The sequence below is a fragment of the Spinacia oleracea genome, chromosome 2, assembly GCF_020520425.1.
Source record: "Spinacia oleracea cultivar Varoflay chromosome 2, BTI_SOV_V1, whole genome shotgun sequence".
NCBI classification, from domain to species: Eukaryota; Viridiplantae; Streptophyta; class Magnoliopsida; order Caryophyllales; family Amaranthaceae; genus Spinacia; species Spinacia oleracea.
The window spans coordinates 110,058,469-110,073,311 of record NC_079488.1 but is presented as its reverse complement, the minus strand read 5'-3'; the positions used below and the strand labels follow the sequence as shown (position 1 = coordinate 110,073,311).

General features: G+C 32.7%; 2 protein-coding genes across 2 annotated transcripts; both read left to right on the top strand.

The window, feature by feature from the left end:
• The first annotated feature begins 140 nt into the window (after nt 1-140).
• LOC110782020 (phenylacetaldehyde reductase) lies at nt 141-4,203 on the top strand. Its single transcript, XM_021986070.2, has 6 exons — nt 141-394; nt 1,488-1,657; nt 1,996-2,193; nt 2,997-3,159; nt 3,603-3,789; nt 3,906-4,203. The coding sequence occupies exons 1-6, from the start codon at nt 247-249 to the stop codon at nt 4,054-4,056; spliced, it is 1,017 nt and encodes a 338-aa protein (XP_021841762.1). The 5' UTR covers nt 141-246; the 3' UTR covers nt 4,057-4,203.
• A 3,439-nt stretch (nt 4,204-7,642) lies between these two features.
• LOC110781943 (gibberellin 20 oxidase 1-like) lies at nt 7,643-12,582 on the top strand. Its single transcript, XM_021985991.2, has 3 exons — nt 7,643-8,395; nt 9,649-9,970; nt 11,838-12,582. Exons 1-3 carry the CDS (start codon nt 7,851-7,853, stop codon nt 12,114-12,116), a joined length of 1,146 nt encoding a protein of 381 aa, XP_021841683.2. The 5' UTR covers nt 7,643-7,850; the 3' UTR covers nt 12,117-12,582.
• The last annotated feature ends 2,261 nt before the right edge of the window (nt 12,583-14,843 follow it).

Genomic DNA, 14,843 nt, shown 5'->3' with positions numbered 1-14,843 from the left:
CGTGTATTGCACGGGGCCTGATCCAGTAATAAGTGGAGTAATTTGAAAGTGATGCATGATCGAGTCAGCTGAATTTGAAAGTCAAGAAAAGCAGCGCAGCCAGACTTGTTATATTATTTGAAAAAGATAATGGAGTTCCCTAATATAATTTAATTAATTTGAGATTCGAGGGATCATAATTATGTATTTCTAATAGAGATCGATCGAGAGGAGGCAGCAAAGAAGAAGAAGAAGAAGAAGAAGAAGATGAGTATGAGTACTGCAGCGGGAAAAGAGAAAGATAAAGAGAAGGTGGTGGTATGTGTAACAGGTGCATCTGGTTATATTGGTTCATGGCTTGTTAAAACCTTACTTCATCATGGTTACACCGTTCATGCCACGGTTCGTCACCTAAGTATGTACCCCTCCCTTCCATCTCTTTGCCACACACATACCACTTCTTTTGTATTATATCGTATACCTCTTGTACTGTCGTGTAACTTAGGGGTGTTAATGAGCTGGGCCGAGATCGAGTTTGTGGGCTCGAGCTCTAGTTCGAAACACGAGAATCGAGCTCGGTTTGGCTCCAAGCTAGGTAGACTCGTTCAATCGTTCAAGGTTGATCGTCAAATGTTTGATTAAGAAACATATTTATCAAAATTTTCATGTTTTATATGGTTAAAATAAATATCTATTAAAAATTAATTTATGCAATATAAATAAAATACATGTATTAAAAAGGTGATGATAAAAGTCCAAAGTTGCGATAATATTTAGTTGTCGTAATCCTAATTTTTGGATTCTAAATGGTGTATATGAGCGCCACATAGGGCATGCCTGCTTCATCAAAATATTTTTACTATGAAAATTTGTAAATGAGATAGTCGACACAAAGAAATAAACAAATATTTTAAGTACAAATTATAAATATTTTTTTTGAAATAAAAAATTACATTATTCAATTTGTAAATTAGAATATTATTAGGAATTTCCTACCCTTTTTTCTTGTAAGATGTATAGTTGTATAATACTACATCCGTTTTAGAAAGTTCTTTACACTTTGGAAAATGTGTCCAAATTATAAAAACTTTGACCGTAAATTCTCACCATTATATACATCAAAACGTTACATGTAAGATCATGTTAGATTGGTCTCGAGATGTATTTTCAGAATATCAAACTTTTATAATTTTTTCACATACGAAATTGGATATATTAGTAGTTAAATATTGCAGTGGAGTTCGTGCAAATAGTAACGGTAAAGATCTTTTTGAAACGAAAGTAGTAGTTTTGATAAGTTCAAATAAGTTCAGATAAAATAAGTTCAGGAAAAATAAGTGGAAATCAGGTGAATAGAACGCAGCCTAAGTCACAAGTTCAAAACCCTTTTCAGTCTCCCGCATTTATGATGTCTTTGTGCTCATTCGAAAAAATAAAGTAAAATATGGGTAAATAATAATATTTGGATGTGAGTTGGTTTAAGACAAATGCATTGAATTTGTATGTAGATGATCCAGAAAAGGTAGAGCATCTGATGAGATTAGAGGGAGCAAAAGAGAGGCTTAAATTATTCAAAGCGGATCTAATTGAAGAAGGTTCCTTTGATTCAGCAATTTCTGGATGTCATGGTGTTTTCCATACTGCTTCTCCTGTTAATTTCAACGTCAAAGATCCACAGGTTCCACATTCATTATTAATTTATTACCTACCTAAGCTAATTCGATCACCAATTTATTTATTTTTATTAACTGAAAATGTTATCCGTCAAACCAAAATGAATCCTAACGAGGCATTCTACAAATACGCATGCTTAATGATTAATATGGATATACAGTGGTAGAGACACGAGGTTTAAGTAGGGTCATGTGACTCTACTTACCCAAAAAAAAAAAAAACTACTTTTAGTTAAGTTTTTTTTTTTTTTTTTAAAAAAACACTTAATTTCAGTTAATTTGTCATTATTTTTAAGTAATGACTTCACTATCTATATTTTCTGAATCGCCACTGTGCATATAGGCTGAACTACTTGATCCAGCAATAAAGGGAACACTGAATGTTCTGAATTCATGTAAAAGGGTTGCTTCTGTAACAAGAGTTGTATTAACATCCTCCACCGCGGCAGTTCTATTCACTGGTGTACCTCTAGCGGCCGACGTGGTGGTTGATGAAACTTGGTTTTCTAAACCACAATTCTGGAACCTATACCCTCACATGGTATGTACGTACGAAGCTAGTACTGTGTATTATGTTCCTCTATTACTCTTTACGCTTTCCGTTTTAATTCGTTGCTGAAATTTCTTTACGCTCTACTTTATTTCATTTTTGGCATATAATTTTACATTTATCCCCTCATTTGGCCCACCACAAGATCCACAATAAACTTGACCATCATGAGCCGGCCTGAAAAGACGAGTTTGGGAAGAATGTTAAGCCCATTTTGGGCCCAACCCGACCCAACGAGTATGAATTTTGGTCATGGCTCGGCTGGAACCTGTTTTGTACTTCCTTTTGATCAGGCCGGTCTAGTCCACACTATACAGGTTGTAAATGAAGCATTTTATTATGAAAATCCACCAAAATTTACGCATTCATATATAATACTATAATACATACGGAGTAGTATGAAGTATCAATTTTTCAGCCACTTATATAGTTGGACAATTTATAACCCTCACCATCACATGCTAAACAAAATTTCTCTAGGGTCTGATTTCAGTTTTTTGTTTTTATATAAAACTAAAAACCAAGATATGAAAATCACAAAAAGTAGTTTTCAATTTTTTGTTGTCAGTTTTTAAAATCAACATGATAATTATAGGTATGATAATGATTTGTTAGTTCATTAATCAATTTAAATCATCTAACTTTTAAAAATTAAAATCAAAAACTGAAAATTAGCAGTAATACCGAACGGGCCATAATTAACGTGCAAATAGTAAGCGTAAAGATCATTCAGTAACAGAGGTATTATACATACTCTCGAGATTTATTAAATTATTTTGTTTTAATTTTTGAAGATGTGGTATGTGATGTCAAAAACTTTGGCTGAAGAAGCGGCGTGGAAGTTTGCTAAAGAGCATGACCTTGACTTGATCTCAGTGAACCCAAGCATGGTCATAGGTCCTATGTTGCCTGCCAAGCTTAATGAAACCGTAGCTCTAATTCTCAATTTGATAAATGGTTAGTAACACTAATTACCTAAATGTTACGTACTGTAGTACTCCTATATATTTAACCCTTGAAAAAAGACTTGCATGATAAAGGTCGCAAGTTGCGACAATATTTAGTTGTCGCAATCTTACGTGTCGCAGTTTAATTGGTACATATAGGCGACACGTAGGCTATGAGTCATAATAATATTTTTACCATCAATGCAATATTTTTACTATGAAAATATGTAAATAAGGTAGTCGATATATATAAATAAGGAAACAAATTAGAATATTAAGATTTTCCTAGCTTTTTTTTGAAACGTTTAAAGTAGGATATATAAATTAAATATTTTAGTTTCCAATTTAATCATGACACATAAGCATGCCATGTCATCATTGTGACACGGCTTAAAGGTCGCATGTTGCGACCTTTATCATTTTCGTTAATTGTTATTAATTGTTAATTGTTAGGTGCACAAACATATCCAAACTTGTCATTACCATGGGTGCACATCCAAGATGTCGCGGAAGCTCACATCCGTGCATTTGAGGCCCCTTCGGCTAATGGAAGGTATTGCTTAGTCGAAAGTGTGGTGCATTATTCAGAGATTGTCAAGTTGTTACACGAGCTCTATCCTACTCTTCAACTTCCTAATAAGTGAGTTATATTAATTACGTTGTTGGATTTTAATTAATCAATACATTTTTCAATCATAATATATGCATGTCGTCTCACTCTCTTGTAATTAACGTACGTTTTTTGTTTTTGATTAGGTGTGTAGATGAAGGACCATCCATGGAAACATACCAATTCTCCAAAGCTAAAGCTGAAAGCCTTCGCATTCACTTTATTCCTCTAAAAGACAGTATTAAGGATACGGTTGAAAACCTAAAAGAGAAGAAATTAATTAGTATTCCTAATTAAATAATGCTACTTTTTTTTTTTTTTTTTTTTTTTTGAGGGAAATTAAATAATGCTACTTAATTTGAACATTTTGAATATTTTCATTTATATTGTAACATGTCTTTAATATTCAGTCAAATATCGTGCAAGTAATTATTTTAATCAATTAAATTTATATGCGCAGTAAATGTTTTACATTTTTTCATTGAAACATTAAATCTCTCACTCTGTTTCGATGTCATGTTTTAGACAAAAGTGAAAATATTATCAATTAATATAATTTACATTGTTTAAATAAATAAATAAATAAAATATTTTTCAACACTAATTAATTGTTTAAATCGCATACCTCCGAACATACTCCGTATAGAATAAAAATGGACGATTTGAATTTCTGGAAGGCCTTTCATCCTAAGTATATTCGGATACTCGATACTCCCTCCTTACTTATCGAGATTGTAAATAAATATTATAATCCAATTACTAACTTAACCATCAAAGGAGATACTCGAATCACTCTCAAGAATAATTAACATGCTTATTTCCGGTTTTTTACCGGCCTAAAGATAAGAGATCAGATAATTTCCTACACTGTTCCCACTCCATACCCGAAACATCAATATTGTTACTCCAATTTGGACAATACCAAGTCAAGAAATAGTAGTGTGACAAGAATCCGCATATAAAACAGTTGACAAAATACCATAAACCAAAAGAAACAAAAAGATTTTGTTAATGGAACAATTAGACCCCACTTTCAACTAATATCACCATTAATGTCTCAAAAGGTACATAATCAAAATCATTACAAAATCCACCGCGGTAAACCCCGCAATCTTCATAACCGTTACTCAACGGATTTCTACCCGGCAATTCCATTTCAAATAATTCTCATGAAAAAAAAAATTAACATAATTTTCTTTTTTAAAAAGGTGTTACTTTTCTTCTTTTTACCTTTTTATATATATAGTTGTAATATCACTCAACATTTGATAATAAACCCTCTCAAATTCAAATCCCAAAGTTTTAAAAATGGGTGCTTGCATTAGCAAATGCAAAACCAAGAAAAACTCCAAGAAAAAACAATCAAAACAAGAAGAATGCAACAAATGCCAATGCAATGAGAAAAATAACAATGTTTGTACAAAAACTCCTTTAGTAGTACAAGATAAGCTAATTATTTCACAAAAAAACATTTCTTCTTCTTGTTCTCCTCCTAAAACATCCTTAATTTCTCCATTATCTCCTATAAACTCTTCATCATCCACAAAGTCGTCTTGTGCCATGAATTCTTATTATCCTACTACTACAACCACGAGCACGAGCTCGACTATGAGCTCGTGTTCTTTACTCTCCTCGGCATCCTCTTTTACGTCAGCCTCCTCCTCGGCCCCGAGCTCGAAGCTAGACCCATCTTTCACAAATGACTTCCTTTGGTCTTGTGTTAAGGAAAATCCTCAATTACTTAATGGTAATGGTGATTATCTTCCAATAATTAAGGTTGCAAATCCTAGAAGGAACTCTCTACCTATAAGGTGTCAAACTAATGGTAAAAAGCCCAATAGGCCCATTAAGGATTTCTCCGGGCCGATGCAAAGTCTACAAAGGGTTGTTGTAAGATCGGCCCCACAAAAGAGGCCTCGTTGTAACTCACCAAGTAATTTGACCCGACAAAAGAGCTTTCGTCGAGAGCCCGAGGTTGAACCCGCCCGGCCCGTTTCGAGAAGTGGTAGGGACTTAAGGCCTATGTCACCTTCCTCTAGTAAAAGGTTTATTGGAGAAGGACATAATAATCTAGGGAGAAATTTGACATCATCTATGAGAAGAGAGAATTGTTATGTTAGGCCTCCTAGTCCAAGTAATAAAGGGTATAATGGTAATTCGAGGCGTAACGGCCGATGCAACAATTTGTTGGTAAAAAAAGAAGATGAAGATATGATTAATGGGGTTAATTCAAAAATTAAGGAAATGAAAATGGGAGGTTTAGTTTCTAGCCAAGATATGGATATGATGCCCATTGAAGATGCTGAAAATCCACATATTGCTTTGGATTGTTTTATTTTCCTGTAAATATAAATAATTTGTACTTAAAATAAATAAATTAATGTATTGTTAGGTTTGGGTGTGTAATTAGGGATTGATTGTTGTATTTTTTTGTATTTGTGTGACATGATTTTCTCCCTGTTTTTTTTGTAGGACCAATCAAGTTACTGGTCTTTGTAAAATTATTACTTAACTTTCATGAAAGTTTTCAGAGTGCATTTTTTTTACGGGAGTGTGAAGTGTTTATTGTCAAGTTTTAGTCAAGCTCTATAATTATTTGAGTCTAGTTTAGTACGTATTGGTGCATTGTAGTGCCATAAAATGAGTTCGTTGATAAAGCATTATGCAGAGTCATCACAATGGAAATTAATCGATCATTCCCAGCTCATGTCTCAAAAAGATGTATATTCTAGTGATATGCGTGAGAAATATCCTTCAATATTCTACATAGTTATTGTATATTAGATGGATCAAAGATGCATTATATAATTCAATTTTTTATGTACTTCCTATTTGATATACGGAGTATTTAGATTACTTTGATTTGAGATGGCTTTTTATTAATAATTGTAGTATAGAAAAATGAGACTTAAAGGTTAATTCATTGTAAATTTGTAATCAATTAATAAGTTTGTGAAAAATAAATCGATCTAGATAAGGTCATATAAGTTAAGTGGGAAAAATAACGGATATCTAAGTAAAATTTATAACTACGATAAGTTATGATAAGTGCAGTTCGGTCAAATAAGTGAAAATTAGGTGAATAAATCGCATCATATATAATTGCATAATGAACTCCTACAAAAAGTCGTTCAATCATGTATCAATGTATGTGTAGTATGTACACTTTGTATAAACTAAATTTAGTACGGAGTATAGGAGATAACCTCTAGGCTCATTTTGTTTCATACATAGTACATCAAAATGGGATTGTTTTATTCAATCTGTCCTCCATTAAGTCCAAGGTGTTATTTGATTAATGGATCGAAATCAATATTGAGTAGAACTAAATAAAAAGGAAAGGAGTATTTACTAAAATGGATATTAAATTAATTGATCCTTTTCACATGCTTGAATAGAAAAAACTATTTACTAAAATGGAAGAAAATCAGAGCAATTCCCACAAGATTGTTGTTTCTAGTTAATTATTATGCATTTTGTGTGATTTTATACCTAATGTGTGAAATATATTATACCTAAAATGTATAAAATCCTATAAGACCGTACTTACTTTTTTTTTATTTAAATGATTTATTTCCTTTATGCGAGGAGAAAACGATTTATTTCCTAATAAGACAAAATTATTTTATTTTGATTTTTTTGGGGGTAAAAAAAATCCAAAAAACAATGATATAAACATGACTCCGTATTCAAGTGTTTAGTCGATATTAAACACATAAAATTTACCAATTAAGCTAGCTGACATTAATTACGATAAAGATATAACTGTAACCGGCTTGCTTTTAGTTAGACATTAAAATTCAAACCAAACCACTTTGTTTAGGTAAACAAAGCATCATTTTAGCTAGGCTTATATATATACTTGGATATCATCTTGTCCTACATAGACTTGCGTGTAAACCCTTTTAAGATCTTTTTCATCATTATATATATCCTCCAATTATGTTATATTTTCCCAATCCAAATCACCCCTAGTTTGTCCCTATAAATACCTCCAATTATTCAACACTTTTCACTCACTTAATTCCCTTGTGTTATTATTATTGTTTTATTTATTATTATTTCACTCATTTTAATAAAGCAAGCAAAAAATGGATTTAGGTGTGTCCATCCTTGCAAACACTTTTACCACACCATGGGATCTCCAAACCAAAAAGAAAAACACAAACCTTTCTAACAACAATGTCCCAAAAAGCTTCATTTGGTCACTTAATGACGACATTGGCGAACCTAAAGAAAAACTCGACGCCCCGATAATAGACCTTCAAGGGTTCATTATCGGGGACGAAACGGCCACCAAAAACGCGGCCCAGGTGATAAAAAACGCGTGCTCGAATCACGGGTTTTTCCAAGTAATCAACCATGGTATTGACCCGAAACTCTTAAACGAAGCATATAGCAATATGGATCAATTTTTTAAGCTACCAAATACACAAAAGGCTAAGGCCGCGAAAGTGTCTGGTACGTTATGGGGATTGTCTGTGGCTCATGCTGATCGTTTGTCGACGAATTTGCCATGGAAAGAGACGTTGTCTTTCCCTTACCGTGCAAAGAACGACGACGACGACGACGACGACGAGGAGTCAGTTGTAGATTACTTCACATCGGTGATGGGCAACGAGTTTGAGCCTATGGGGTAAGCTAGTTATATATACATACAATTAACATTACCTCATTGATAATACGGTGATCTAATCTTGGTTTGAAGTACATTATGATGAAAATCATGTTGATTTTGTGTTAGGGATTCAGTTAGCCTGAAACAATGTCTAAGTGAAATGGTAAAAGCACTCTATTGTCCTTTTATAAAGTGATATTAATTCATCGGTAAATAGTCATACAACATTTACAAGCTAAGAGAAATATAGATCTAACAGCTGATACATACTACATTCGTTTTAAAATGATATTTACACTTTCTGTTTTGATCCATTTCATAATGTTTTCTTTACGCTTTGCTTTATTTTATTTTTTGACTTAAAAATTTACTACCTTATTTCTTACCCCATAATGTTTATAATTTATTTTTTTTTATAATTACATCCACCTATTTTTTACACATTTCTCTTATTTTATTACGAATTATATTCAACTAACTTTTCTAATTTTGTCTTAATATTTGTGCAAATAACCGTAAAGATTTTTTTGAAACGGAGTTAGTAACAAGTTAAATAGAATATATAAAGGTTTATTTGTACCAAAACTACAATTAATGTATCTTGCACTGTAGAAAATCTTCCGTGTATAACGTTTAAATATGCGGCCTTTTTGTATAGTACAAACTTTTATATAGAGGGTCTAACGATTTGTTGTGGCCGTGTCTAAGTGTCTCCTATTTTAACTCATGCATATCTTGAAAACAAGATCTGTTATGAATTTATGATATTTTGCGAATGAGAGATAATCGGTAAAGATATATCCTTTGGGAGTAATTCGATCCAATTCTTATAAAAAAAAAATGTATGATGATATATTAATTGTCGGACTACATGTTAATATGTTATGTCACCTACCTCTTACTCAACTAAGTACTCCATAAGTGTCAGACAATTGGATATGAGACTAAATAGTTTAATTAATTGCTTCGACTTTTTTTTAATCATTAATTTCAAAGCGATCCACCCATCACGACACAAGACTATGCATTAAATTTTTACCTTTTAATCGTGTTATTCTTATTCCGAAGGTGCGGCCCAAACTTGTACATTATTTAACAGTGACATTATTAAGTTCTTATTTTTAACCTAACATTTATTTGATTTAATATTTTATGTATTTGTTAAAGTAGATTTTTTTCATAGGTGTCGTATGTCTTTTTATTAATAATTGACTTTACTATAAATAACTAACAACAATTATTCTGAAACCCACATTTGCAACATTTTACAGGATGGTTTACCAGAAATACTGTGAAGAAATGCACAAGCTATCACTTCTAATAACAGAACTATTAGCTACAAGTTTAGGAGTAAAACGGTCGTACTACCGCGATTTCTACGAAGATGCACACTCGATCATGCGACTGAACTACTACCCGCCTTGCGACGAGCCAAATCTAGTCCTAGGAACCGGGCCGCATTGCGACCCGACATCCTTAACAGTGTTGTATCAAGATGAAGTTGAAGGACTTGAAGTTTTTGTCAATAACAAATGGCATGCAATTGAGCCTAGACGTGATGCACTCGTTATTAACATTGGAGATACCTTGATGGTACGGTTCCTTATCACTTCTCGTAGACTCCTAGGTTACATGATTTTATGTTGTTGTGTTTTTACTAGGACATGTCACATTGAAATAGACATTTATTTGTCCACGATATGACATGTTTTTGTCCCTAAACTAAGGGAAGATCGCAAAGACCACGATACTGTCCCAAACAATCATATAAAGACATGGAAAATGATCTAGGAAATATATTCTACTAATGCCGTATCATATAATTAACCGAGTTCACAAAAATGTACGGTTGTGGTTTAATTGGTATATACTCCGGCCGTATGTAATTAGTTTTTGGTGTCACCTTCTATGACTTTAACATACTTTTGGTTGCGTTCTATTCACCTGATTTTCACTTATTTTTCATGAACTTATCTTATCTGAACTTAACCGAACTTATCTGAACTTATTAGAACTTAACAAAACTTATTTTAGTTATAAATTGTACTTGGCCAACCCTTATTTTTCCTGAACTTATCTTATCTGAACTTAACTGAACTTATCTAAATTTAGATGCGTTCTATTCACCTGATTTCCACTTATTTTTCCTGAACTTATCTTATCTGAACTTATCTGAACTTATCTCAACTTATCTGAACTTATTAGAACTTATCAAAACTTATTTTAGTTATGAATTGTACTTGGTCAACCCTTATTTTTCCTTATCTGAACTTATTTTTCCTGAAATAATTAAAAATAAGGTAAACAAAATTTCTGAAATAAGTGGAAATAAGGTGGATAGAACATGACAGCTAGTTGACACCCAATTTACTACGAGTATATATTATTATGTGCATCAATGCATCATATATATTGGCACATAACACGAATTTGAAATCTCATGAGGCGCACCACATAAATACGTATTATATTCACACAATGTATGCATACATTTTATCTGACTTTGTGAAGTACGGATTGTATTTATTGCAAAAATAATGCAAAAATAACAAATTACAAAAAGTTAAATGGAAGTAGTTTGAGGGATATACTTCGTATACAACATTTTATGCATATCATGATATCATTTGTCAAGAACAAAATATATGCATTTCTCTTGCTAAATACATTGGGATTTAGCTAGACCCGGGCGATTATTGAACTGGGTAGCCTAATGGGTATAATGTTTGGATCAAGTTAATACACTACAAGAATTCATATTTTTAGTAACAACCTAATAACGACGGGTCAAAATCCGGTCGCAAAAGCCTTTTGCGACGGGGCTAATAACCAAACAAAAACGGAAACAATTATCGCACATGTCTATAACGACGGGTTAACGACAAATTTTTTCATTAATGACGCCCCCCTTTTATGACAGGTTCGCGACTGAAAATACCGTCGTTAAACAATGATTATTGACCTTTAGCGACGAGATTTCTCATCGTTAATGGTATAATTTCTTGTAGTGACAAGGTCGTTATTGCCTTAATGGGAAGGCCAAACTTTTATTGGACAGAACCTTTATCGACAGAGTCAAAATAAGTCCAAACTTATAACATAATAATTTTGAAAACTAAAATAATTATGATATAAACTATTATAATGATAACTTTGCATTCGCATACGACTTTTTTCTTTTTCCTTTTTTCCCCTTGTTCGTTTATTGACCCGCTCACTATTGACCCGATATTGAACCGCAACCCAATTTAACCCGCCCAGTATTGACCAACTAAATTGACTATTTTGCTACCCGACCTGCTTTTGATCCACACCGATCCTGACCCGACCCGCTCCGTACAATAACCAGGTCTAGCATACGTACCATATAACTTTTCCGTTTCAAATCAAATATAAATGTAAGACTACTTCTTAATATGTGCACGCACGTAACCTTTAATTTCCATGTAACAAATGACAGGCAATGACCAACGGAGAATACAAGAGTTGTTTACACAGAGCAGTGGTGAACGAGAAGATAGAGAGGAAAACTATGGCATTCTTCCTTTGCCCTAAAGAACACAAAGTGGTTACACCGCCATCGGAAATTCTAGTTAATAATAAGCAAAGGAAGTACCCAGATTTTACATGGTCACAACTTGTTGAGTTCACTCAAAAACACTATCGAGCTGATGCAAATACTCTTCAAGCCTTCACCAATTGGATCTGGTCCAAATCACCTTCTAATGATGCTAACTAATAAGTTAATTACCAACTTAGAAATTTGAGTATTCAGTTAGTAAAATGGATTTTATTTTGATATGAAATAATGTTATATTGAAAAGTATTAGTGTTTAATTATGCACGCAATATGTGTGTTACAATTATATTTGGTATTACATTTATAAATAGCGAAGGTTGGCATAGCTGCTAATCGTGATGGAAACTAATTTCCATAACATGGGGTGGATACCACAACGCAAAATAAAAGTGGACACATGCGATAGAAGAAAAGGGAAGAAAATGATAGAATCAGAAGAGAGAGGGAGGAAAAAGTAGAGAGAGAAGGCCGGAGAACGCGATGAATGTGCGGCTAACGGTGATTTATGAGCAAATACATAACTGAGCTAGCCGACAAAAGAGGTAAACGATAAGTAATAGATCAATGACAATTTTTTTTAAAGAAATGATAGTACTTTTTTTTTAACGAAATGATACTCTTTTTAACCTGGTATTGAAATGGTACTCTTTTTGACGAAATAATACTGAAATGATACTTTTATCTTTTTTGTCTTTTCCTTCTACCACATTTCCTTGTTTTGTCATTTAGTAAGTGTTATGTATTTGTTATACATAACCGGTAGCCGCTTCGCCAACCCCGAACACGACGTGAGGAAGAGAAAGAAAATAACAATCGTCCAAAAATTAAACAACAATTGAAGATAAAGTGATACAATTGTTTAATTTTTTGGTACCATTGTTTCCATATTAATACATTGACTCGTTTTCATACCATTAAATGTATCACAATACCATCAATCTATACAATAATATGATTTCATTACTCAATAAATAAAAAACATAAACGTATTATTTAAAAAAACAGGACATAAAAGTTAAATGTATTTACATAATTACCTAGTTATATAATTCATTTTCTACAACTGCGATTGATATTTACTTCCTCATAAAAGCGCGACAATTTACTCGCCTTTAGCCAAAAGTGAAAGCAATGGTTAATTCAAAGTGATTTCTTTGTACGAAAATGATAAAGGTCGCAACATGCGACCTTTAAGCCGTGTCACAATGATGACATGGCATGCTTATGTGTCATAATTAAAATTGGAATCTAAAATATTTAACTTATATATCCTATTATACATGTTTAAAATAAAGGTAGGAAAATCTTAATATTCTAATTTGTTTCTTTCTTTATATCGATTACCTTGTTTACATATTTTCATAGTAAAATTTTTGCATTGATAGTAAAAATATTATGATGACTAATATCCTACGTGACGCCTATATGTACCAATGAAACTCCGACACGTAAGATTGCGACAACTAAATGTTATCGCAACTTGCGACCTTTATCATCACCCTTCTTTGTAATGTAATTGCATTTTTTTTTTGACAGTAATTGCATTTTCCAGAACATAGAAAACATGACAAAAAAAAGGTCAAATTAGAAGTGACACAAGTGAGAACGATGAGTAACATATTACGAACCCACTATTGAAGAATGATTGGCCTTATTTTCAAATCAACATCAGCTGACTCTATCAAGCTGATTAAGCTCACATTGTTATCTTTCAAATCACTAACCTGTCATTTTCTCTAAATGAAATTTAAAATCAACGGCCAATCATGTTTTGTTCGTATACTCCATGTCTCATAGGATGATAGGAGTGATAGTTCATACTCTGTCCCGACCCATTAATTTTGAGAAGTTTGATCGTAAATTCTCTACTTATTATAAATACAGAGTAATGGTTATGTGAAATATTGTTAGACTCGGTTTAATAAATTTTCTTAAATATCAACATTTTATAATTTATACGCGTGTATAATTGAAGATAGTGACTTCGTACATTTTAAGTCGCATCTCGTAGATCGTGAAAAGTCAAATGAAGTAAACAATAAGTGACGGGGGAGAGTTAACCAACATAAGTTGGTGGAGTTGGTGGGGAACTCACCTTGTGACTTTGAGGTCACAGGGTCGAGCCCCATCAGCTGCAAAAATGCTTGGGAGTGACTCAAGCGAAAACCTGCTTAGAGTCCCTTCTTCTTATATCGTATTGATCTCTCATATGCTTGTAGGACTGTTGTCTAGAGTGGATTAAATTCAATGAGGCCTATTTGAGGGATTTCCTTATCTTCCCCAAATGTGGGTCTCTTTTTCTTCTTGTGTTACAAAAAACAACACCTTCTTTACACCATAAAAATTAATACTCGTACAATACTTTGTGTTTGTTTGATTGACAAAAGAAAATTGAGAATTAAAATCTTATGTGAAGTAGAAGAATGTGGTATAGTTTCATGATTGGTTATATTAGTAAGGGGACTCTAGTGAAACTGGGATTGAATTTGTGACCTTAAGTCACAAGGTGACTTCTCCATTAATTCTAACAAACAAATTTGGTAAATATTTATATTTTTTTCAGATTTTTTTTTTTTCCAAGAGTTGTAAATAGGACAAAGGTGAAAATTGATAACAAAAACCGATAAAAAATTACCAAAGTAGAAAGTGATGCACATAAATAAATAAATAAATAAATAAATAAATAAATAAAATGCGGAATAATAGAAGTAACGCACCTAAAAAGCTGGAGAATATCACGCAAAAGCATTATCATTGGCGAGCCTTTACTTAGGGATCAAATAACTTTCACAATTATTCGTATTTTCTTCAATGGTGAGACATTATCTTTTATACTTCTTTTGAAACCCAAACATTAAAGGGTGGGGCTCTTAAAAAGTCATTTTC